Raw genomic sequence first — 27,779 nt, 5'->3', positions numbered from 1 at the left:
TATTTCAAGCTTTGTATTGTAGCCAACAGCTCATTAGAACTCTGAACAACAAGCATACTGCACAGCTGAAGCTAAGCTCTGGTCTACAGGTAAGATCTTCTTCACTTCATTTATTTGTAATTATTTATTTGAAAAATATTAGATCCTAGATATGACCTCATGTTAGGTCATGTACAATGCATCAGTGACAATATGTACTTTGCAGTGATTTTATTTATTATTGCAACATTGTAATTTCTTCATCTCTGCTCCGGGTCTAACTTCAGGAGGACATTTTGTGTGAGCATAAATTTGTCCAGAGTTATCAAAAATAACCATCATATTTCAAATAAATGGGGAGGCATATTATAATATTGCAAGTTCCAAATACTTCAACTCCGAATTGGGGCCTTCAGAGAGTATTCACACACCTTGACCTTTTCCACATTTTGTTGTGTTACAAAGTGGGATTAACATTGAATTGTAGTTTTTGGTCAACGATCTACACAAAATACTCTGTAATGTCAATATGAGAAAAAAATGTTTTACATAAAAACAATGTTTTTAAAGCAAAATGCTAATATAGTATCTTTATAAGAGAAGTATTCAACCCGAGTCAATCAATATATGTTAGAATCACATTTGGCAGTCATTACAGCTGTGAGTTCTTCTGGGTAGGTTTCTAAGAGATTTTATTAATCGACTTGCCTAGTTAAATAAAGATTAAATAAATCATTTTTAAACAAAAAAAAAAAACACAATTTTCAGGTCTTGCCATAGATTTTCATGCAAATTTAAGTCAGACCTCAGGAACATTCACAATCTTCTTGGTAAGCAACTCCAGTGTAGATTTGGCCTTGTTTTTTTAGGTTATTGTCCTGCTGAAAGGTGAATTCATCTCCCAGTGTCTGGTGCAAAGCACACAGAACCAGGTTTTCCTCTAGGATTTTGCCTGTGCTTAGCTCCATTCCATGCATTTTTTATCCTGAAAAAACTCCCCAGTCCTTAACCATTACAAGCATACCCATAACATGATGCAACAACCACAATGCTTAAAATAATGGAGAGTGGTACTCAGTAATGTGTTGTATTGGATTTGCCCCAACATAAAACTTTGTATTCAGGACAAAAAGTTATTTGCTTTGCCACATTTCCTGTAGTATTACTTTAGTGCCTTGTTGCAAAGAGTATGCATGTTTTGGAATATTTTTTATTCCGTACAGGCCAAAATGTAATGAATAACTTCACCATTCTCAAAGGGATATTCAATATCTGCTTTTTTTAAACTCATCTATCAATATGTTTCCTTCTTTGCAAGGCATTGGAAAACCTCCCTGGTATTTGTGGTTGAAGCTGTATTTGAAATTCACTGCTTGACTGAGGGATCTTACAGATAATTGTATGTGTGGGGTACATAGTAATTAGTCATAGTCATAGTCAAAAATCATGTTAAACACTATTATTGCACACAGCGGGGTGTCCATGCAACTTACTATGTGACATGTTAAGCAAGGTTTTACCCCTTAACTTATTTAGGCTTGCCATACCAAGGGGTTAAATACTTATTGACTTAAACTTTTTTATTTTTAGTTAAGAAAAAAATAAACATCATTCCACTTTGACATTATGGGGTATTGTTGATTCCAATGGGGTGTTATTCAATCTCAATTTAATCAAATGTAAATTCAGGCAGTAACACAACAAAATGTGGAAAAAGTCAAGGGGTGTGGAAAAAGTCAAGGGGTGTGAATACCTTCAGAAGGCACTGTACCAGTATGATAAGGCATACCAGCATACTAAATCACACATCCTGTATTACTGCACTGGGAGAATGTTATATTTGTCTGATCCCCAAACAAAATAAAGAGCGTTTATTTGTTGTGTTTATATTGTTATTTGTTTGTGTCTTTGCCAGTGTGTTTCTATAGGATAAGTAATGGCAGGCCAAACGGTGTCCATGAAGGGGCCAGTGTGTCTAATTGAGAACGACAGTGACGGGAAACTGTGTGTGGTCCGCAGCGCACTGGACACCCTGAGCCAGATTGAGCAGCATGTGGTAGTGGTGGCAGTGGTCGGCCTGTACCGCACCGGCAAGTCATACCTCATGAACAAACTGGCTGGGACGAACAAAGGTGGGAACATTAATTATTACCTTAATTTACTACCTAGTACAATATATTATTCTACGCTGGTAGTAGGCCTGGTTAGTGATTATTAGGGTCTGACAGTCTACAGTATATAGCACATTTCCTTAGATGCCTCAGAATGTACTGTAGAGGCTCTGCTTGCCAGTTCTTACGCACAGGAATTTGAAACTCTACAGCTGCTCCATCAGGATCGACATATGCTTTCTAAAATCAACATTGATTTTGTTTTGCTGACAACACTCTCAAATCCGACCCCATAATAAGGCTGTAAGACGTTCAGGGGTATTAGGTTCCCCAAATACAACACATACAGTAGCTACTGATATTCTCTAGGTTTTCCATGCATTATATGATTTTGTGAGATTTCCGCAGCAAATGGAATACTTGCACACAAATACTTGCACACTTCACTGAATTCGTCCCAGTAGTTTGCACTTACACGGAATACAAACCGGCTGCGCCATCATGCATAAATTTGTTTTGTCCCCCCAAATCAAATCAATGAAAATGTATATAGCCCTTCGTACATCAGCTGATATCTCAAAGTGCTGTACAGAAACCCAGACTAAAACCCCAAACAGCAAGCAGGTGTTGAAGCACGTTGGCTAGGAAAAACTCCCTAGAAAGGCCAAAACCTAGGAAGAAACCTAGAGAGGAACCAGGCTATGAGGGGTGGCCAGTCCTCTTCTGGCTGTGCCGGGTAGAGATTATAACAGAACATGGCCAAGATGTTCAAATGTTCATAAATGACCAGCATGGTCAAATAATAGGTCTAGGACAGGTAGCACGTCCAGTGAACAGGTCAGGATTCCATAGCCGCAGGCAGAACAGTTGAAACTGGAGCAGCAGCATGGCCAGGTGGACTGGGGACAACAAGGAGTCATCATGCCAGGTAGTCCTGAGGCATGGGCCTAGGGCTCAGGTCCTCTGAGAGAGAGAAAGAAAGAGAGAAAGAGAGCAGGAGAGGTACTCCAGATATAACAAACTGACCCTAGCCCCCCGACACAGGACACACTGTGGCCCCATCTGATGATACCCCCGGACAGGGCCAAACAGGAAGGATATAACCCCACCCACTTTGCCAAAGCACAGCCCCCACGCCACTAGAGGGATATTTTCAACCACCAACTTACCATCCTGAGACAATGCCGAGTATAGCCCACAAAGATCTCCGCCACGGCACAACCCATGGGGGTGCGCCAACCCAGACAGGAAGATCACATCAGTGACTCAACCCACTCAAGTGACGCACCCCTCCTAGGGACGGCATGAAAGAGCACCAGTAAGCCAGTGACTCAGCCCCTGTAATAGGGTTAGAGGCAGAGAATCCCAGTGGAAAGAGGGGAACCGGCCAGGCAGAGACAGCAAGGGTGGATCGTTGCTCCAGAGCCTTTCCGTTCATCTTCACACTCCTGGGCCAGACTATACTCAATCATATGACCCGCTGAAGAGATGAGTCTTCAGTAAAGACTTAAAGGTTGAGACCTAGTTTGCGTCTCTAACATGGGTAGGCAGACCATTCCATAAGAATTGAGCTCTATAGGTGAAAGCCCTGCCTCCGGCTGTTTGTTTAGAAATTCTAGGGACAATTAGGAGGCCTGCGTCTTGTGACTGTAGCGTACATGTAGGTATGTACGGCAGGACCAAATCAGAGAGATAGGTAGGAGCAAGCCCATGTAATGCTTTGTAGGTTAGCAGTAAAACATTGAAATCAGCCCTTGCCTTGACAGGAAGCCAGTGTAGGGAGGCTAGCACTGGAGTAATATGATCAAATTGTTTGGTAAGGATTCTAGCAGCAGTATTTAGCACTAACTGAAGTTTATTTAGTGCTTTATCCGGGTAGCCGGAAAGTAGAGCATTGCAGTAGTCTAACCTAGAAGTAACAAAAGCATGGATACATTTTTCTGCATCATTTTTGGACAGAAAGTTTCTGATTTTTGCAATGTTACGTAGATGGAAAAAAGCTGTCCTTGAAACAGTCTTGATATGTTCTTCAAAAGAGAGATCAGGGTTCAGAGTAACGCCCGAGGTCCTTCACAGTTTTATTTGAGACGACTGTACAACCATTAAGATTAATTGTCAGATTCAACAGAAGATCTTTGTTTCTTGGGACCTAGAACAAGCATCTCTGTTTTGTCCGAGTTTAAAAGTAGAGTTTGCAGCCATCCACTTCCTTATGTCTGAAACACAGGCTTCCAGCGAGGGCAATTTTGGGGCTTTACCATGTTTCAGCTGTGTGTCATCCGCATAGCAGTGCAAGTTAACATTATGTTTTCGAATGACATCCCCAAGAGGTAAAATATATAGTGAAAACAATAGTGGTCCTAAAACGGAACCTTGAGGAACACCGACATTTACAGTTGATTTGTCAGAGGACAAACCATTAACAGAGACAAACTGATACCTTTCTGACAGATAAGATATAAACCAGGCCAGAACTTGTCCGTGTAGACCAATTTGGGTTTCCAATCTCTCCAAAAGAATGTGGTGATTGATGGTATCAAAAGCATCACTAAGGTCTAGGAGCACGAGGACAGATGCAGAGCCTCAGTCTGATGCCATTAAGAGGCCATTTACCACCTTCACAAGTGCAGTCTCAGTGCTATGATGGGGTTTAAAACCAGACTGAAGCATTTCGTATACATTGTTTGTCTTCAGGAAGGCAGTGAGTTGCTGCGCAACAGCCTTTTCTAAAAATGTTGAGAGGAATGGAAGATTCGATATAGGCCGATAGTTTTTTATATTTTCTGGGTCAAGGTTAGGCTTTTTCAAGAGAGGCTTTATTAATGCCACTTTTAGTGAGTTTGGTAAACATCTGGTGGATAGAGAGCCGTTTATTATGTTCAACATAGGAGGGCCAAGCACAGGAAGCAGCTCTTTCAGTAGTTTAGTTGGAATAGGGTCCAGTATGCAGCTTGAAGGTTTAGAGGCCATGATTATTTTCATCATTGTGTCAAGAGATATAGTACTAAAACACTTGAGTGTCTCTTGATCCTAGGTCCTGGCAGAGGAGGCCGTAATTAGCTTTCTAATAATCATGATCTTTTCCTCAAAGAAGTTCATGAATTTATTACTGCTGAAGTGAAAGCCATCCTCACGTGGGGAATGCTGCTTTTTACTGAGCTTAGCGACAGTATCAAAAATACATGTTGTATTGTTCTTATTTTCCTCAATTAAGTTGGAAAAATAGGATGATCGAGCAGCAGTAAGGGCTCGAAAGACGAAAATGTCATTTTTGGGTTGGGGGTAAATTGAAATTTGCTATTTTAAATGTTAGCAACACCTCCGCCTTTGCGGGATGCACGGGGGATATGGTCACTAGTGTAACCAGGAGGCGAGGCCTCATTTAACACAGTAAATTCATCAGGCTTAAGCCATGTTTCAGTCAGGCCAATCACATCAAGATTATGATCAGCGATTAGTTCATTGCCTTTGAAGTAAGGGATCTAACATTAAGTAGCCCTATTCTGAGATGTGAGGTATCACGATCTCTTTCAATAATGACAGGAATGGAGGAGGTCTTTATCCTAGTGAGATTGCTAAGGCGAACACCTCCATATTTAATTTTGCCCAACCCAGGTCGAGGCACAGTCTCAATGGGGATAGCTGAGCTGACTACACTGACTGTGCTAGTGGCAGACTCCACTAAGCTGGCAGGCTGGCTAACAGCCTGCTGCCTGGCCTGCACCCTATTTCATTGTGGAGCTAGAGGAGTTAGAGCCCTGTCTATGTTGGTAGATAAGATGAGAGCACACCTCCAGCTAGGATGGAGTCCGTCAGTCCTCAGCAGGCCAGGCTTGGTCCTGTTTGAGGGTGAGTCCCAGAAAGAGGGCCAATTATCTATCTTTTGGAGGGGCAGAAAACAGTTTTCAACCAGCGATTGAGTTGTGAGACTCTGCTGGAGAGCTCATCACTCCCCCTATCTGGGAGGGGACCCAGAGACAATTACTAGATGCCGACACATCTTTCTAGCTGATTTACACACTGAAGCTATGTTGCGCTTGGTGAACTCTGACTGGTTCATCCTAACATCGTTGGTGCCGACGTGGATAACAATATCTCTATACTCTCTACACTCGACAGTTTTAGCTTTAGCCAACACCATCTTCAGATTAGCCTTAATAAATCCTGTTGTAACTACCCATCCCGGATCCGGGAGCGTAATCATCATCTGACACTAATTAGCATAACGCAACGGACATAAATATTACTAGAAAATATTCAGATTCATGAAATCAGAAGTGAAATATATTGAAACACAGCTTAGCCTTTTGTTAATCACCCTGTCATCTCAGATTTTGAAAATATGTTTTACAGACAAAGCAAGACAAACATTTGTGTAAGTTTATCGATAGCCTAGCATAGCATTATGCCTAGCTAGCAGCAGGCAACCTGGTCACGAAAATCAGAAAAGCAATCAAATTAAATAATTTACCTTTGATGAGCTTCGGATTTTTTCACTCACGAGACTCCCAGTTAGATAGCTGTAACGGCTTTCTAATGGTGAAGGAGAGTCGGACCAAACTGCAGCGTGTCTATTTTGATTCATCTTTAATAAACAAACGTAACACACAACAAAACGAAAACAGCCTATACAAGTGTCTACTAACCTCTAACCAGGACATCAAGACACACAGGACAATCACCCACAATACAACCAAAGAATATGGCTGCCTAAATATGGTTCCCAATCAGAGACAACGGTAAACACCTGCCTCTGATTGAGAACCACTTCAGACAGCCATAGACTCTCCTAGAACACCCCACTAAGCTACAATCCCACTATACACACATTCCAAAATCCCAAGACAAAACACACCACAATACAAAAACTCTATGCCACACCCTGGCCTGACCCAATACATGAAGAAAACACAAAATACTTAGACCAGGGCGTGACAATAGCAAATGTTCCTTTTTTCCAATAATATTATTTTTGTAGGCGAAATAGCTCTGTTTGTTCTTCACGTTTGGCTGAGAAATCGACCGGAAATTGCGGTCACGAAAATGCCGAAAAATATTCCAAATTACCTCCATAATATCGACAGAAACATGGCAAATGTTGTTTATAATCATTCCTCAAGGTGTTTTTCAAATATCTATTCGATAATATATCCACCGGGACAATTGGCTTTTCAGTAGGACCGAGAGGAAAAATGGCTACTTCCCTCAGGTCATTTGCCACCATTCTTCCATGGAATTGCTCAGCTTTGCTCTTTGTAAGAAAGTCTATTTGAATTCACAAGCTCCGGTATCTGAGAAGTATTTGATTCATTATTTTCCACAACATGGTTTGGAGGGCAGTGTGGCTGGCGAAGTTCCAAACTCTCAGCATGTGTAGGCTCATGATGTGAATGAAACATGGTGTGGACTACATCATGTGGTGCACTACCCCCAGCATTGTTTTGCCAGACCCTAGGGTAGTGGTCGGTGCTGTGTAGAGCTGGGCTGAGTTGAGGTGGGCCTGGTCTGGTAAATCTATATCAACACTGACATTTTGAATAAGTCCATGTATTAGGGCAGGAGAATTATGTTTGTGGGGAGGACCTGGTTGCCAATGTCGGTTGTCTGCATGTCTTGTACTGGTCTTTTTTTGTGTTAAGCACATGACATTTGTATGGATCTTTTTGCACTTATTTTCTGCACTTAAAGAGCTTTGCTTTTTGCCTATAAATTGAAAGCGAAATACAAAAAAGAAGTGACACTATTACACTTCATTCAGCTGCCTCTAGCCCAAAGCTAAATGTACTAAACATGTTGTTCTATTATCCTCATTCCTCAAGGTTTTGCCCTTGGAGCCACAATTCAGTCCCAGACTAAGGGCATCTGGATGTGGTGTGTGCCCCACCCAATAAAATCAGACCACACCTTGGTGCTGCTGGATACAGAGGGGCTGGGGGATGTGGAGAAGGTGGGAGATCAAGGTTACACATTTAACATAGTTACATGCAAGGCTACTACTGCAATGATTAAAAAGAGGCTCTTCATTGTCAAAATATTGTATGCAATGAAAATGCATACAGTACATATAAAACATACAGCAGAGTAAAGTTATACAAACTTGTAACTTTTTCTCATGGAACTTTGAAATACTCCCTGAATTTATTTCACTCATCACTCCAGTAACACCTACCTCATCTTTCTGTGTTGACAGGGTGATGATAGTAATGACAACTGGATATTTTCCCTGGCTGTTCTTCTGAGCAGCACCCTGGTGTACAACAGCATGGGCACCATCGACAACTACGCCCTGGAGAAACTGCAGTATCCTTCAGCAGAGATGGGGAAGGGGAGATAGTGCCCAGAGCAAAGGGTAGTTTTCTAGCCTGGTCCCAGATCTGTGTGCTGTCATGCATAACAATGGAGTTAGGAGTTGGCAAAACAGCATAAACAGATCTGGAACCAGGCTATTGTTTTTCTGCCACTGTAATGAAAAATAGCAGTAGTTGTGGTAAGGTTTGGGTGACTTTGGGAGACTTAGCTTCGGAGACTTGACTTTGCAGAAAGCTGAAAGGGTTACAGGCCACACCCTCAAACTCGATATTATTCCCTTTGCAACCTGGTGGTGTTACACTATCCAATACAATCACTCCCAATGTAAACAACAAATATGTTTATTTGTGTAGCTCACTGCATACATTTCAACAAAATAAATCATGGGTAACACTGTACATTAAGTTGCCCCTATTACTATGTAGCTGACACAGTCATAACTGTTAACAACATGGTAGTTACGTACGTTTTTACCATGTAATTACATGGTACTGTAACAGGGTTGTTTTGGAATCAGTTATTACACAATTGGAAGCTTATTCCACACATGTAACTACTGATGTTATTACACATTCTCTTGTTCCACTATGTAACTAATGTTTTTTAATTACACATTTGAAAGTCATCTGTGAATTACCTTGTTAATAACTCAAACCACAATGTGACCGAGTTACACGCAACTACAAGGTGCCCCTACCACTGAATCTGCATGTAATAACGCGGGTTAATAAATAGGTTAGGACCTGCTAACAACAGGTGTAACAATGCACACCCTGTTATTAGCTAGTTGTAGTTTATTAGTTTATTTCTGTGTTGTGACCTGGCTCAAAGGCTGGCTCAAGTGTAATGTAAGAATGATGCAGTTACATAGGATATACTTGTAGTTATCATGTACCTACCCGGGAGCAAGCAACTTATAGTAAAGTGAAACCCAGTCGGTCATAACTTTTATAATTACTACATGTATGTAGTTACAATGTAACAATCTTTACAGACAATGGAATAACCAGGAGAAATTGAAACAGGAGAACATTAGGAGAACATTTACTTACATTGAACTTACTATGTAAGAATCTTTGTCAACCAACTCTCTAATTAAAATGTTGTTACAAGGGATATACATGTATTTGCAATGTACTTATCCAGGAGCAAGCAACTTGAAGGTGCAATATGGAGAGATTGCCGAATTTCAGTTTATGTGATGTATAGTATAGACAATCATCTAAACCGGTGTGAAATATCTTTTCACTAACAAAAGATATTGTATTTTCAACTGTTTGAAGCTGGTGTATAAAACCCGAAAGTAAAAGTTGCAAAAATTAAACTTTGGGTCACCCACTAAGTTACATAGTGCAGCTTTAATATAAAGTGAAGTGAAATGGTTTATGACTTTGTAGTTACAATGTAACAACCTTTGCAGACAATAGGCTAACAAGGAGAATTAAGGAGACAGGAGAACATTTAGACTTTTCTTTAGTGGATTTGACAAAGATTCATATTCAAACCATTCAAATTCAATTCCCCATTTCAGACTCAAAGCAATAACTATTAGTAGAACGTACTAACTAGTTGGTAAAATGTAATAACACAGGGTGGTAAAGCTAGCTAGCTAGAATTTTGCTAATTAATGTTGATAGCTAGAAAGCAAGTTACTGTAAGCACTGGCACAATGTCAAAGCATTTTCCAACTTGGTCAATAAAGACAAAATCATCATTAAACTTATGAAACATTTAGTTAACAATATTATTTCACTGTTTTGAGACTTACATAACAAACCTTTATTAACACAACAAATTAAGAGACAGAAATAACATGTGGCTTCTATTTTGGCTACAGAGGAGCTTGTGAGAGGTGAGAGGTCAGTATGACATCACTTCCTGGTGAACTCACTTCTACAAAATCGCAAAAAAAGAAAAAAAAATGTTACAAATGTAACCATGATTATGCGAGCTATTAGATCACTCCAATATGGTATCCTTCCAATATGGTATCCAGCTACACACTGTGTGAAAACAGCAGTGTAATAGAGCTGTAATGGGAGTTTATGATGGAAACTAGTATAGTTACTGTCTGTAATGTAAAGTAGTGTAACAGAAAAACTATAGTAAACCCAGCTACACACTGTGCAATACCGCTGTGTAATATAGCTGAAAAGTACGTTTCCAAGGAAAACCAGGATAATTACTGGAAACTAGGATAGTTATTGTCTGTACTGTAAAGTAGTACAACAGAACTATAGTAAACACAGCTACACACTGAAACCCTCAGTGTAATAGAGCTGAGATGTGAGTTTCCATGGGACACTAAGATAGTTACTGTCTGTACTGTAAAATAGTGACAGAAAACTATCGCAACTCAGCTGTGAAAAAACAACACCAGTGTAATCTCACTATGGTGAGGCTAGCATATACTCAGACCAACAGTGTAAGATTACTGTGTCTATAGTATATAATATGCAATACTGTATGATAGTATAGAATGGGACATACAGTATCAGCCTTAGTCTCATATATTATCTGAAGGAGAGGAGACATGAATGGCTGTAGCTTTTCCTTGAGGAAAGAATTAAGCCAACAGTGTAATATACTATGTCTATAGTGAACACTGTGCAATACTGTATAATAGTAAAGATTACAACGGACTTACAATATCAGCCATTGTCTCATACATTATCTGAAGGAGGAGGCGTGGAGAGTGAACTGCTTGACCATGAAGGGGCAAGGCATTCTACCTCACACTCGTTTATAGCTTATTTCTTGCTATATACGTGGGGGTTCAAGTTGGCAGGACATAAGGAAAAGTGTGTTTATAACTGTGCTTTGTCCTGCAATGATCACCTCTGGTTAAGCTAGCTCCTTTGCATAGCTCATTCACCATGATACACACAAGAGTCTAGGCAAGATGGCTGCGCCCTGTGAGAGATGAAACCGTGATGCACCTCACGACACCTAGCTCACTCTCAGGTGAGAACTGCAAGTCTGCCGGAGCGAAACGTACACAGTCTCCCGATCTTGCAGGGTAGGCGGCTCCCCGGATCCGAAGGCCAAAACCGGGAAGGTTGGTGGACAGACAAGTCACACAGACAACTAAGACAAACCCTCAGCGCCGCCAATATTGCTTGACCAAACCAAGTATCGCCCAGGTTGGTACACTCCGTCACAAGTAATAAAAACAAGGACCAAACCCAAACAAGATGGCACAAGCCAAACCGAGTGGGGGGACAGCAGAGCCGTATTGGAGTCATCCAATATAGTGCTACATAACTAATGAAACATTTTTGTTCCCTATTTAGTGACTGACATTGTACTTTTGCACATTCAAAAAATAAGAAGCCAGAAGAACGCTGGGCTGTCACCAGGAAGTGACATCACACTGACATCTCACACTCTCCTTTGCAGCCAAAATGGAAGCCACATGCTATGTCCAAAGACAGTACGGTATGAATGAAGATAGGCAGAAACGGCTTCTCCAGTAGAAATCCCTGATCACCCTTGTAGGCGATGTCATGGCGACGTTGGCTAGCTAAGCCACAGATAGAACAATGAGACAGATATTTTACCGGATGTATAAATGTGAAGCATCCGGTTGGTGTTTCCACTCACTACCAAATATGTTGATGAGAGGAAGCTCGGTAGTGGGTCAAGATGGAGCGAGATGGATTTTGGCCGACATTCTGCAAATGTTCTTATCAATGGAACATTTGATCTCTATTAGTGCTGACACCATTTAGTCGACTGTTCTATTGTTTGGTCGATAGGCTGTTGGTCGACCACGATTTCTTTAGTCGAGCAGTAGCAAAAAAAAATAATAAATCATGGTGTACAAGACAGCTTTCTGATTCGCGCCAGTCTGAGTGGACTAATCCATTGTGGAGGATGTGGGGATGGTACAGTCCATCACTCTAAGGCATGTGCTAATGAAAGGACAATGGTGCAATATTAATAAAAACAGCATTATTTTATAACAAATGCACTTTGATAGTGTTCGCTGTCTGCGGTTCTGAAACATCAGTGTACTGTTAAATTGGTGCCTTTTCCTAGACTATGTTGGTATGTGCATAATAGCAAAGTTAACAAGCAGATTGGTGTTGAGAACAATGTGGCGGAGACAGCAGCTGAGTGAGAAGACGAGAAAACAGCCCTTGCCTTAATTGTCTAAGAAAAGTGAGGAGAGAGGAAATCCCATCTTAATTCGGTCTATAATCAATAGCCTAACTTTTAAATGTGCCTGACTTTATAAATCATCCATATACAGTGGGGCAAAAAAGTGTTTAGTCAGCCACCAATTGTGCAAGTTCTCCCACTTAAAAAGATGAGAGAGGCCTGTAATTTTCATCATAGGTACACTTCAACTATGACAGACAAAATTAGAAAAAAAATCCAGAAAATCACATTGTAGGATTTTTAATGAATTTATTTGCAAATTATGGTGAACAATAAGTATTTGGTCAATAACAATATTTTATACCCTTTGTTGGCAATGACAGAGGTCAAAAGTTTTCTGTAAGTCTTCACAAGGTTCACACACACTGTTGCTGGTATTTTGGCCCATTCCTCCATGCAGATCTCCTCTGAGCAGTGATGTTTTGGGGCTGTTGCTGGGCAACACAGACTTTCAACTCCCTCCAAAGATTTTCTATGGGGTTGAGATCTGGAGACTGGCTAGGCCACTCCAGGACCTTGAAATGCTTCTTACGAAGCCACTCCTTCGTTGCCCGGGCGGTGTGTTTGGGATCATTGTCGTGCTGAAAGACCCAGCCACGTTTCATCTTCAATGCCCTTGCTGATGGAAGGAGGTTTTCACTCAAAATCTCACGATACATGGCCTCATTCATTCTTTCCAATACACGGATCAGTCGTCCTGGTCCCTTTGCAGAAAAACAGCCCCGAAACATGATGTTTCCATGCTTCACAGTAGGTATGGTGTTCTTTGGATGCAACTCAGCATTCTTTGTCCTCCAAACACGACGAGTTGAGTTTACCAAAAAGTTCTATCTTGGTTTCATCTGACCATATGACATTCTCCCAATCTTCTTCTGGATCATCCAAATGCTCTCTAGCAAACTTCAGACGGGCCTTGACATGTACTGGCTTAAGCAAGGAGACACGTCTAGCACTGCAGGATTTGAGTCCCTGGCGGCGTAGTGTGTGACTGATGGTAGGCTTTGTTACTTTGGTCCCAGCTCTCTGCAGGTCATTCACTAGGTCCCACCGTGTGGTTCTGGGATTTTTGCTCACCGTTCTTGTGATCATTTTGACCCCACGGGGTGAGATCTTGTGTGGAGCCCCAGATCGAGGGAGATTATCAGTGGTCTTGTATGTCTTCCATTTCCTAATAATTGCTCCCACAGTTGATTTCTTCAAATCAAGCTGCTTACCTATTGCAGATTCAGTCTTCCCAGCCTGGTGCAGGTCTACAATTTTGTTTCTGGTGTCCTTTGACAGCTCTTTGGTCTTGGCCACAGTGGAGTTTGGAGTGTGACTGTTTGAGGTTGTGGACAGGTGTCTTATACTGATAACAAGTTCAAACAGGTGCCATTAATAAAGGTAACGAGTGGAGGACAGAGGAGCCTCTTAAAGAAGAAGTTACAGGTCTGTGAGAGCCAGAAATCTTGCTTGTTTGTAGGTGACCAAATACTTATTTTCCACCATAATTTGCAAATAAATTCATAAAAAATCCTACAGATCCTGCTTGTGTTTCCTGTTTGAGTGTTTGTTTATTAGCCTACTAATTCAGTGATTTCCAATCCTCACACAATCACAACATGTCGGATAAACAATTTCACAAATTTGACTGTTTTTAATATTTGCTAGGCTGTAATACAAGGGCTGCACTTATTTTTTTCGTTAGAAAAATATTACTTATTATTTATTTAGAGTTGTTTAAACTGTTCCAAATTGTCCGAAAAATAACCCTCCATTTTCTTGATCTCTTTCTTATTGTTATTAGTACTACTACTATTGTTATGATCATCATTATAATAATAAGTAGCCAATAAACTCAGTTTTTCACAATTCCTGACATTTAATCTGAGTAAAAATTCCCTTAGGATCACCACTTTATTTTAAGAATGTGAAATGTCAGAATAATAGTAGAGAGATGTCAAGACGCCAAAGTCGTTCCCTCTCCTTGTTCGGGCGGCGGTCGACGTCACCGGTCTTCTAGCCATCGCCGCTCCACCTTTCATTTTCCATTTGTTTTGTCTTGTTTTCCTGCACACCTGGTTTACATCTCCTCATAATTACTATGTGTATTTAGCCCTCTGTTCCCTCCATGTATGTTTGGGGTATTGTTTATTGTCAAGGTTGGCACGCTTCCGGCTGGTTTGCACCGGGTTTTGGTTTGTACCCGTGCTTTGTGGAAGCCGGTACTTTGTACTTGGTTGTTGTACTTGTGCTTTGGGCATTTGTTTTTTTGTGACGCGGTTCTGTTCTAAATATTGCCTCAGTAAAGTGCCTTGTCCACTCATCTCTGCTCTCCTGTGCCTGACTTCCATGCACCAGCTACATCCACCGTATTACATCCACCCAATTAGTATTTGGTAGCATTGCCTTTAAATTGTTTAACTTCAATAAGTTGGGTGAATTTTGGCCCATTCCTCCTGACAGAGCTGGAGTAAATGAGTCAGGTTTGTAGGTCTCCTTGCTCGCACACACTTTTTCAGTTCTGCCCACAAATTGTCTATGGGATTGAGGTCAGGGCTTTGTGATGGCCACTCCAATACCTTGATTTTGTTGTCCTTAAGCCATTTTTCCACAACTTTGGAAGTATGCTTGGGGTCATTGTCCATTTAGAAGACCCATTTGCAACCAAGCTTTACCTTCCTGACCGATGTCTTGAGATGCTTCTTCAATATATCCACGTAATTTTCCTCCCTCATGATACAATCTATTTTGTGAAGTGCACCAGTCCCTCCTGCAGCAAAGCACCCCCACAATATGATGCTGCCTCTCTCGTGATTCACGGTTGGGATGGTGTTCTTCGGCTTGCAAGCCTCCCTTTTTTCCCCTCCAAACATAACGATGGTCATTATGGCCAAACAGTTCTATTTTTGTTTCATCAGACCAGAGGACATTTCTCCAAAAATCACGATCTTTGTCCCCATGTGCAGTTGCAAACCGTAGTCTGGCTTTTTTATGATGGTTTTGGAGCAGTGGCTTCTTTCTTGCTGAGTGGCCTTTCAGGTTATGTCGATATAGGACTTGTTTTTCTGTGGATATAGATACTTTTGTACCTGTTTCCTCCAGCATCTTCACAAGGTTCTTTGCTGTTGTTCTGGGATTGATTTGCACTTTTCGCACCAAAGTACGTTCATCTCTAGGAGACAGAACACGTCTCCTTCCTGAGCAGTATGATGGCTATGTGGTCCAATGGTGTTTATACTTGTGTACTATTGTTTGTACAGATGAACATGGTACCTTCAGGCGTTTGGAAATTGCTCCCATTGATGAACCAGACTTGTGGAGGTCTGAAAAATGTCCAATTGACTCAAATGATGTCAGAAGCTTCTAAAGCCATGACATCATTTTCTGTAATTTGCCAAGCTGTTTAAAGGCACAGTCAACTTAGTGTATGTAAACTTCTGACACACTGGAATGGTGATACAGTGAATTATAAGTGAAATAATCTGTCTGTAAACAATTGTTGGAAAACTTACTTGTGTCATGCTCAAAGTAGATGTCCTAACCGACTTGCCAAAACTATAGTTTGTTAACAAGAAATTTGTGGAGTGGTTGAAAACCGAGTTTTAACTTCCTTTGGGCAGCATCCTGTGAAATTGCAGAGCACCAAATTCAAAATACATAAATAGTCTAATTAAACATTCATAAAAATAGAAGTGTTATACATCGGCTTAAAGATTAACTTCTTGTTAATCCAGCCGCTGTGTCAGATTTCAAAAAGGATTGGCGGCGAAAGCATACCATGCGATTATCTGAGGACAGTGCCCCGCTTATAAAAGCATACAAACTTTTTTACAACTAAGTAAATTAATTACAAAAGTCAGAAATAGCGATAAAATTAATCACTTACCTTTGATCTTCATATATTTACACTCTTAAGAGGCCCTGTTACACAATAAATGTTTGTTAAGTTCGATAAAGTCCCTCTTTATGTCCCAAAAACTCAGTATTGTTGGTGCGTTTTGTTCAGTAATCCACTGGCTCAAAGGCGGTCATGACATGCAGACGAATACATCCTAATAGTACCGGTTAAGTTCGTCGAAACATGTCAAACAATGTTTATAATTTATAATTAAATATTTCAACCGGACAATAGCATCTTCAATAGAAAGGAAAAACAACTAACGGCGAGCAATCGGTCACATGCGCAAAACAGCTCTGGTTCATTCTGCATGCCAAATAGAAAATTTGTCTCATTCTTCCTCGTTTTTCAGAATACAATCCTGAAACAATGTCTAAAGACTGTTGACATCTAGTGGAAGCCATAGGAACTGTAATCTGGGCCCTAATCCAACAGATGCTGACTGTAAAGGCATTCAATAGAAAAGTACCCACATCAAAAATATCCCACTTCCTGGATGGATTTTCCTCATGTTTTCACCTGCCATATCAGTTCTGTTATACTCAGACATTATTTTAACAGTTTTGGAAACTTTAGAGTGTTTTCTATCCAATACTACCATAGGATATGCATGGTAGTGCATATGCATATCCTATCTTCTGGGCCTGAGTAACAGGCAGTTTACATTGGGCACCTCATTCATCCAAAATTCAAAATACTGCCCCCTACCCAAGAGAGGTTAATGACTCCAACCTAAGTGTATGTAAACTTCCAACTTCAACTGTATATAGGCTACTGTATCAATCAATAATTCATTAGTTCATATCATCACACAGCATACGAGTCATTCATGCTTTGAAACGCAATCAAGCATTTTAGCTATTAAAATTAAATAACAAAGCGACCTTTGAATAATTTGCGTAAACAATAAATAAACCGTTCCATTTCGGCAATTGCATTCACGAATGCATACAACTGTTTTTAGTATTTGCTATAATAAAGGTTTTACAAAAAATAAAATAAACGTGCCAACAGGCTGGTAGGCTTTTAATTAATACATTTTATTTTATTTAACCTTAATTTAACTAGGCAAGTCAGTTAAGAACAAATTCTTATTTACAATGACGGCCTAAGAACAGGGGGTTAACTGCCTTGATCAGTGGCAGAACGACAACTCGGGGATTCGATCTAGCAACCTTTCGGGTCACTGGCCCATTGCTCCAACCACTAACTAGGCTACCTGCCACCAATTTAGTGTTGTTTACATTGTTCTAAACGGTCAGGAAAAAATATATTGTAATCTAACAGCACCTGTTTGGCACACATAATATCTACGCAGCGCTTGCTCCTTTCCTTATTTTTCTTGATCTCCAGTATTTTCCACAACTAGTCAAATTTATTCCACGCATCTGACTTCCCCTTTACCTCCTGGGAAACCAGTGAACATTCCCCCATTTTGAGTTTATTTGTCACGTCCTCTGCATCCATTTTACTGTCAAGTGTGTTATCATGTTCAGAGTTTCTTATAACCAATTTAGTCATATGATTATGATATGCTATGATACGATATGTCACATAAAGAGAGCAAGGTTTAAGGAAATAGTGAATATTTTTCCGAAACAATTGAGGGATTTCGGTAACAAAACATTTCAGTCAGAAATGTCTGTAATTATGTTGCAGCTTCAGCAACACGGACAGCACCATAAACACTGTTAATGTTCTGAGGAGGTTGATGTAGCTGGGAGGAGAGAGAGACAATCGGTGCTAGTCACACAGTCACTCGCTGTCTTTTTTTTACAAAGCGCAGCAAGTCTGAGCCAGGCGGTACAACCATATCAATTGCGGTCAGACTCCCTCTAGTCATTTGTGTGTCTTAATTATTTAATCAAACAGAGCTCTTAAAGCTTTAGACAAGCTCAGTGCATATAGTTGAATTGATTAAACCACATAGGATGTGTCTATATATGGAAAAATACATGTTTAAAAATGTCAAACAATCGATTGGCTGAACAGACGACTCTCGGTCGACCAAGATATTTTTGGGGGTCGGGGACAGCCCGAATCTCTATACAGTTTTCTGTTTCCAAAGCTATAATCTGTTATGAACAGAGTGTACTAATTTTTGTGGAATTTTACCCATTGTCAAGTTTTTTCAATTTGCGTTGTTTAGAAGGAGTGCAAGGGCGAATTGAGTTATTGCAGACGTGCACTTCACAGAGAAGGCGTTCCCTAATGGAAAAATGTAAATACGGTGAACACTTTGGAATTACCTGCATTTCTGCATAAATTGATCCCAAAAAATATCTGATCTTCATCTAAGTCACGACAATAGACACGGTGTGCTTAAACTAATAACACACAAATTATTGTATTTTTCTTGTCTATATTGAATATTTTGGTTTGAGTCATTAACATGGTAATTTACAGGTGACTTTCAAATGTGTAATTACAAAACAGTTACATAGTGGAACAAGAAAATGTGTAATAACACATGAGGAACACAGTAATTACACAGGTGGAATAACCTTCAGCAAGTGAAAGTGTAATTACACATTCCTTGCTCCAATTGTGTTATAATTAATTCCACAACACACCAATTACCATGTAATTACATGGTCAAAACCTATTTAACTACCATGTTATTAATGTGTTAGTTACATAGTAAAAAGGGCAACTTAATGTAAAGTGTTACCAAATAATGTTCTAAATAACAGTACTCTGTAGAATTTGGTCACAACCTCAGTGTGGGGATCATAGAGAGATAGAGATCACTACATAACCAGTTTTTGCATGGACATTGCCATTGAGGACTTCCACCATTGTAAAGTAGTGAACTGGGTATAACCTCCTATGAGTTAAGAAAGGACCACACAATTCCATCCAGGTTATCAGGAGGGGTCAGCCAATTAACTATACTCATGAGCAAACAGTCCATAACTGCAGGTGACAGTAATTAGCCAACCTTGGCTTTATACCTATTCAAACAACATACTCTATCTAGGTGGCAGTATGTACCCTTTCAATTTGTTTACCAACTGATAGAAGTAGTAGTGGGAAAAAATGTACTACTTCAAAATGGAGATGGCTTCAATGGCGCTGCCCATGCTCTCACAGATGCCATGATGGGACAGAAACAAAGATGTGTCATCTAACTAAGTCTGGATATGTCTGGGTTATTGTCCTCAACACCGCCCCCTAAAGCTATGTGACAGAACTGACAGACCTCATTAAGTTGAAGTCGGTTGAGGGAGACATTGATGAATCTGCAGACTATGTCCGTTTCTTTCCGTCTTTTGTGTGGGCAGTCAGAGATTTCGGACTAGAGTTAAAGCTTGATAGAAAACCCATCACAGCACATCAGTACCTGGAGAATGCTCTTAAACTGAAACAAGGTGAGAATACTACACATGGATCAATGATACTGAATATATGGTACTTAAAGTTCTACTTAAAAGGACAGTTCTACCAAATTACATTTTAGTTTCCTTACCTTGCAAGCTGCCAAAGTAAGACAGCAATCCATGCCTTGGTTTTGTTTACCTGGCCACTGTTTACAAATGCTAATTTGTTCATATCAATAGTCCTGATATTAGCATTTTTGACATTTCATGTCCAAATCATCCTAAAGTTTCTTCAATTGATTGTTTAGCTCAATTAAGTTACTTTAAGATGATTTGGACAATTAACATTTGGAGACAGTGGTCAGGTAAACAAAACACAACATGGATTGCTGTCTTGTAATTTGTTCTATCTGTTCATTTATGTTATTTTTTTCAAAGGTACTAGCAACAAGATTGTTAAATACAACCTGCCTCGTGATTGTCTGCGGAAATTCTTTTCCCCCCGTTGGTGTTTTGTCTTTGAACGTCCTGCCAACTCTGAGAAAATGAAACGCATGGAGGAGTTGACAGATGCTGACTTGGAACCCTCCTTTGTGAAGCAGTCCAGAGACTTCTGTGACCACTTATTTAAAGAAGTCAAGACTAAGACCATGATAGGTGGCCTGAAAGTCACTGGTAAAAGTGAGTATTTAAACTATTATATAGGTGTGAGAAAATACAGTGTGTGTCTATTGGGTATAATTGAAAATATTCCACTACAATTGCTTTTTTCCAATTGTGCTGCTGCTACCACAACTACCATGTCTACTTTTACCTCTTTATTACTACAACCTCTATTTCTACTACCATACATGGAGTATATCCAGGTGGGAAAGGGCAGTGTGGAGTGCAATAGAGATTGTATCACCTGTTGATCTGTTGGGGCGGTATGCAAATTGTGGGTCTAGGGTTTCTGGGATAGTGGTGTTGATGTGAGCCATGACCAGCCTTTCAAAGCACTTCATGGCTACAGACATGAGTGCTACAGGTCGGTAGTCATTTAGGCAGGTTGCCTTGGTGTTCTTGGGCACAAGGACTATGGTGGTCTGCTTGAAACATGTTGGTATTACAGACTCGGGCAGGGACAGGTTGAAAATGTCAGTGAAGACACTTGCCAGTTGGTCAGCGCATGCTCGGAGTACACGTCCTGGTAATCCATCTGGCCCTGCGGCCCTGTGAATGTTGACCTGTTTAAAGGTCTTACTCACATCGGCTACGGAGAGCGTGATCACACAGTCGTCCGGAAGAGCTGATGCTCTCGTGCATGCTTCAGTGTTGCTTGCCTCGAAGCAAGCATGAAAGTTATTTAACTCGTCTGGTAGGCTCATGTCACTGGGCAGCTCATGGCTGTGCTTCGCTTTGTAGCCCGTAATAGTTTTCAAGCCCTGCTACATCCAACGAGCGTCGGAGCTGGTGTAGTACGATTCAATCTTAGTCCTGTATTGCCGCTTTGCCTGTTAGATGGTTCGTCGGAGGGCATAGCGGGATTTCTTATAAGCCTCCCTGTTAGAGTCCCGCTCCTTGATAGTGGCAGCTCTACCCTTTAGCTCTGTGTGGATGTTGCCTATAATCCATGGCTTCTGGTTGGGGTATGTACGTACGGTCTCTGTGGGGACGACGTCATCGATGCACTTATTGTTAAAGCCAGTGACTGAGGTGGTGTACTCCTCAATGCCATCGGAAGAATCCCAGAAACATATTTCAGTCTGTGCTAGCAAAACAGTCATGTAGCTTAGCATCTGTGTCATCTGACCACTTTCTTATTGAGCGAGTCACTGGTTCTTCCTGCTTTAGTTTTTGCTTGTAAGCAGGAATCAGTAGGATAGAGTAATGGTCAGATTTGCCAAATGGAGGGCGAGGGAGAGCTTTGTAAGCATTTCTGTGTGTGGAGTAAAGGTGGCCTAGAGTTTTTTTTCCTCTGGTTGCACATTTAAGATGCTGGTAGAGATTAGCTAAAACGGATTTAAGTTTCCCTGCATTGAAGTCCACGGCCACTAGGAGCACCGCCTCTGGATGAGTATTTTCTTGTTTGCTTATGGCGATATACAGCTCGTTGAGTGCCGTCTTAGTGCCAGCATCGGGTTGTGGTGGTATATAGACAGTTACAAAAAATACAGATGAAAACTCTCTTAGTAAATAGTGGGGTCTACAGCTTATCATGAGATATTGTACCTCAGGTGAGCAAACCCTTGAGATGTCCTTAATATTAGATTTTATTCACCAGCTGTTATTGACAAATAGATACAGACTGCCACCCCTTGTCTTCCCGGAAGCAGCTGTTCTATGTTGCCGATGGACCGAAAATGCCGCCAACTGTATGTTATCCATGTCGTTGTTCAGCCACTACTCGGTGAAACATAAGATATTACAGTTTTTAATGTCCCGTTGGTAGGATAGCCTTGATCAGAGCTCATCCATTTGGTTATCCAATGATTGCACGTTGGCTAATAGGACTGATGATAGAGGGGGATTACTCACGCATCATCGGATCCTTACAAGGCACCCCGAACAACATCCCCGATATTTCCATCTCTTCTTCATGAGTATGACGGGGATGTGGTCCTTGTCGGGTATCTGAAGTATATACTTCGCGTCCGACTCGTTAAAGAAAAAATCTTCATCCAATACGAGGTGAGTAATCGGTGTTCTGATATCCAGAAGTTATTTTCGGTCATAAGAGACAGTGATAGAAACATTATGTATGATCAGTGTAGATGATGGGGAGGAAACAGGTAAACGGGGATTTTTAAGTTTTGATGCAATTGAGACATGGACTGTGTATATGTGCCATTCAGAGGGTGAATGGGCAGGACAAAATATTTAAGTGCCTTTCAACGGGGTATGGTAGTAGGTGCCAGGTGCACCGGTTTGTGTCAAGGACTCCAATGCTGCAGGGTTTTTCACACTCAACAGTTTCCTGTGTGTTTCACCACCAAAAGGACATCAAGGCAACTTGACTGTGGGAAGCATTGGAGGCAACATGGGCCAGTATCCCAGTGGAATGCTTTTGACACCTTGTAGAGTCCATGCCCCGACGAATTGAGGCTGTTCTGAGAGCAACTCAATATTGGGAAGGAGTTCGTAATGTTTTGTACACTCATTGTAACACAACAACCATCCACCACTAAAATCACAACAGTCAACTACCACTACAACTACCACTACCTTTCACCATCACCACTTCCACTAACAACATCTACTACTACTACTACAACCACCGTCATTACCACTAAAATCACTACCAACACCACTGCTACTACTGCTACTACCATCATTACTACTACAAACACTACCACCATCACTACTTAAACTACTACATCCACCACCATCACTACTACTACAAATACTACTGCCAGATGTGCTGAGCCCCATTTTTCCTATGCAGTGCTCGGGAACCTGACAGAGATGTACGTTGACATGATACGGAGTGGGCAGGTACCCTGCCTGGACAATGCTGTGGTGGCGCTGGCCCAGATTGAGAACTCCAGTGCCCTTGAAAAGGCCAAGGCCTACTACCAGCAGAGCATGGCAAAGATGGTGGTCTTTCCCACTGAGACCCAGCAGCAGCTGTCTATGGTTCATGCTTCCATGGAGAGGGAGGCAGTGGCCATCTTCATGAATAGTTCATTCAAGGATGAAGACCAGAAGTACCAGAAGGAGCTCATGGTATGGGAATATATTATATTCATGGTTTGCACATTGCATCATAATATTGTCATTAAGGTTCTCTTCGGGACTGAGTGGAGTACTACACATCTATCTAGATGTACCCGGGCTTTTCTAAAGTTAGCTAGGTTCAGTTAGCTTCACATTCCAGCTCAAGCTTCATCCATGTTACGAAGGTGGATATTGATTGTGCACCAGCCTCTTACGCGTTCATATCACACGTGGCAGCATCAATCCATGAGTCAGTGCCACATTTACATTTAGACCGAAATCTCTTCTGCGTGAAGTTGCAAATGTTTCCTGTTATTACAAAAATGGAATGTGTAATGTGATAGGCATTTTAATAATATTATTTTTAACATACAAAACCATTGATTAATACAATATTTAATCAGTCGTCTTCCACAACTGAAGAGGATGATGACACAATCTTTTTGAGAGGGAGGGAATATGATTTCATTGGTCTTCAACTTGCAACATACACTTCATTCAGGATAAATGGAGATAGCCCATGGACTTAGATAGAAATTGCATTATTGTATCTGTCCCATTTTGGCCTCTGTGAGAGCATGGGCAGCGCCATTGAGGCCATATACATTTTGAAATAGCCAAATGTCTTCTTCTACTTCAATGACTTGGCAAACAAACTGAAAGGGTGCGTGCTGCCACCTAGAGTATGTTGTTTGAACAGGTATAAAGCCAAGGTTTGCGATTTACTGACACCTGCAGTTATGGACTGTTTGCTCACAAGTATAATTCATTGGTCAATCCCTCCTGATGAAACAGATGGAATCATGTGATCCTTCCTTAACCTAAAGGAAGACCCATCCAGCTGACTACTTCAACATTTTGAAAGTATTCAATGGAGGATGCCCATGTAAAACCTTTTGGGCATTAGAGTCCTCTACATCTGTCTCTATGAATTAGTTCTGACTTACCTTGACCCAGAGCAGGTTAGATCTGAAGGATTCGTAGGTGGCTAAAAGTTGAGCCACCTTCGTGTCACCGGCTATCCCGAGTTTAACTCAGAGTTGACCGAAGTTAAATAGCTAACTCTTTTATCTTGCATCGTAGTACACTACTCTGGAGGACTGAACAGTCTACTCAATTCATTCTCAATTGGAGCTGATGAAGATTTTCTCCGACTTGCATTATAGTGGCTTGGAAACGCGATGACATTTCAATAGGAGGCTAATAATTAGTAGGAAAACCTTTTGTCATCATTGTGATGTCATCAGATTTACTTTAGATGTCGTATAATGTTAGCTAGCTAGCTAAGTGAGGGGAGAGCAACGGGTTTTAGCTAGCTAACATTAGCATTGCTAGGTATTTTTGACAAACTTTGCTGGCTAATGGTAACATTGCCATCTGTCTAAAGTAAATTTGATGACATCATAATGATGACAAAGTTGTTTCTTACTAATTATTGCATACATTAGCAATGTCAATGTATTTCCAAGCAACTATAGTGTAATTTAGACTAAACAATCATAAGCCTTTAAGAATGACTGACAAAACAGTTTGCTCTTTGCAAAATAGCCCAAACATTTTTCTCCCCTCAAGCAACACATTTGCGTTTAACGTATATGTAAATTCGATTTTATATCTGCTCCACTCTTAATGGACGGTCATAAATCATTGTTTTGGATCTCAAACCAATTAATGAATCAATCAATACTTGTGCAAAAATGTATAAATTAAAGGGATAGTTCACATCACACAAATATACCCAAGTTTCCAAAATGTATTAGCACAAAAAAGTTACATTAAGATTATTTGAGCATGAAACTATGCTAAAATGCTAATATCGGAGATATCAACTTGCATTGTTTTTTTTGACAAAAATGCTAAAAAGTTAGCATTTGGAAACAAAGCCAAGGTGAACAAAGACAAAGTGCGGATTGTTGTCTTATCTTGTCCATAGACTGCTGACAAGACAAGGAAACCAATATGTTTTTGTAATTGGGGTGAACCATCCCTTTAAAGACATTTGACCCATGACCCCACCCCCCTCAAGTGGTCAAACAAAATACCTAATTTGAGAAGAGTTTTGGTGCTTTCTGACATCATACCACAAATCACTAGCCAGCTACCACCCAGTTACTCAACCCTTCACCTTAGAGGCTACTGCCCTATATACATAGACATGGAATCACTGGCCACTTTAATAATGGAACACTAGTCACTTTAATAATGTTTACATACTGCTTTACTCATCTCATATGTATATACTGTATTCTATTCTACTGTATTTTAGTCAATGCCACTCCAACATTGCTCGTCCTTATATTTCTTAATTCCATTATTTTACTTTAAGATTTGTGTATATTGTTGTGAATTGTTAGATACTACTGCACTGTTGGAGCTAGGAACACAAGCATTTCGCTACACCGACAATAACATCTGTTCAAATTTTTATGTGACCAATAAAAACACAAAAAACATTTAATTATTTTAATTCTGTTAGACAAAAGTATGTCATAAACATCACAGTGGAGTTCAAATACATGTTTGGACCTAACCTCTTTTCTCTAACCAACCCCTCCATGTTTCTCTTAGAAAGCGCTTCAAGAAGTATATTCGACAATCTGTGAGAAAAACTCGCAGGAATCCCAGAGGGCATGCACGCACATCATCGAACACATATTTGCTCCCCTAAAGGTCCAACTTAGGAATGGTTCCTACATGACCCCTGGAGGATACAAACACTACTGCGATGATCTCAAAATGATGACCAGCGAATACAGATCAACAGGAGGCAAAGGAGTGAAGGTATGTTGGACTTGAATCTAACACAACCTCACTGATTGGTCAAAACGGAAGACTGGTGCCGTGTGTATTGGAGGTTGAGGTTCTGTTCTTATCGTCTCTTATCATGTGTGTGTGCGTACATACATGTGTGTGGGTTCTAGGCTGAAGAGGTACTGAAGGAGTACCTGAATGACAAGGAAAGCACTGGTCAGGCCATCCTGTCAGCAGACCAGTCTCTAACTGAAGCTGAATTGAAGGCCGAAGGTGAGGACCTGTGTTGGAATTATCCATCCAGTAAATGCGAGTGGCAAACAGTAATCTTTGCAACTTTACCTTTAATAAAAATACAAGGGTACTATGGTTTTCCTAAAATCATTTACCATTACAGACGAGGAAAATGTAACCTATTGTGTTGCCAAAATTATATAAATGAAATACATTTTCTTGGTTTTGCTCTCTCTCTCTTTAGAGGAGAAAGCGAAAAGGGAGGCGTCTGAGCAAGAGAAACGAACCATGGAAGAGCAGATCAGAGTCCAGGAAATGCTGATGGACGATCAGAAGAGAACACACGAAGAGCATAAGAAACAGCTGTTGGAGAAGATGGAGGCTGACAAGGAAAATGCTAAAGTAGAGTACAATAGAGTTCTGGAGGCCAAACTCAAGGTAGGAACTGTAATAATGGAGACCAGCAGGCAGTATATTGATTTGGGGTTAAGGGATAGTCCCCTCAAAATACCTAACATGATTTTCCAAAACAGTCTTTATTTGACAGTTTTGTTTACAGTTTGTCTGCATTTTAGTCACCTTTTGCACTTTGAATTGGTTTTCTATTTCGCAAAGTTTTGTAAGATTTTGTTAGCCTCACAGCCTAATAACTATGATACAGTATTTTCTGTTGTAGTAACTGCTTGGTACTTTTGATAGACTTGTTTTGTGCTTACCGTATTGTAAAGTTATACAGAATTAATATACATCTATTGCAAACTACAGTAGCAAAGTGTTTTCTTGATTTGCAAGTGACATTCTTCATTGGTAGTTGGTCGTACTAATTCAGAGGACAAGAATACAGCTCAATAGAGAGGTAAAATGCTTTTAGTGATTTAAGCAATGTTGGTCATTTCAGGAGAAGGAAGACCTCCTCAAGGAAGGGTTTCATTGCAAAGCACAAGAAATGGAGTCACAGATAGAGGACCTCAGGAAGGAGCAGGAGGAACAGGAAAAAGCTAAGCCCTCAAAGTGGAAGCTAGCTCTGGATAACATTGGAACCGTTGCTCTAATGATTCCAGGATGGGGCAAATTAATTGGAGTTGGTTTGAAAGTTGGGTCACATTTCATGAACTGAAGGTCCTTTAAGGGGGGATGATAGTATACTACCAAAATATAGTGTTTCACCACCATGTCCACTTTCGAGAAAGGTGTGGATAAATTCTAAAATGTTTTACCTATCAATCATTAGACTGATTACTTTACATTAACCACTGCCTTCAGAAAGTGTGTTCATTTAGTTTAATGTTTGTTTAAAAGGCATAAAAACAATAAAGAGTATTTTTTAAAGGCAAA

At 40.5% G+C, this 27,779-nt stretch overlaps 1 protein-coding gene across 1 annotated transcript; it reads left to right on the top strand.

The window, feature by feature from the left end:
* Positions 1-27,779, top strand: LOC115107885 (guanylate-binding protein 1-like). The gene is made up of 11 exons (XM_029631620.2): positions 1-89; positions 1,895-2,111; positions 7,910-8,037; positions 8,281-8,390; positions 19,624-19,814; positions 20,202-20,444; positions 23,188-23,468; positions 26,028-26,240; positions 26,381-26,483; positions 26,689-26,882; positions 27,343-27,779. Exons 2-11 carry the CDS (start codon positions 1,916-1,918, stop codon positions 27,559-27,561), a joined length of 1,878 nt encoding a protein of 625 aa, XP_029487480.2. The 5' UTR covers positions 1-89; positions 1,895-1,915; the 3' UTR covers positions 27,562-27,779.

Source organism: Oncorhynchus nerka, linkage group LG24, assembly GCF_034236695.1.
Source record: "Oncorhynchus nerka isolate Pitt River linkage group LG24, Oner_Uvic_2.0, whole genome shotgun sequence".
Taxonomy (NCBI): Eukaryota; Metazoa; Chordata; class Actinopteri; order Salmoniformes; family Salmonidae; genus Oncorhynchus; species Oncorhynchus nerka.
This window is presented reverse-complemented; position numbering and strand designations above follow the sequence as displayed.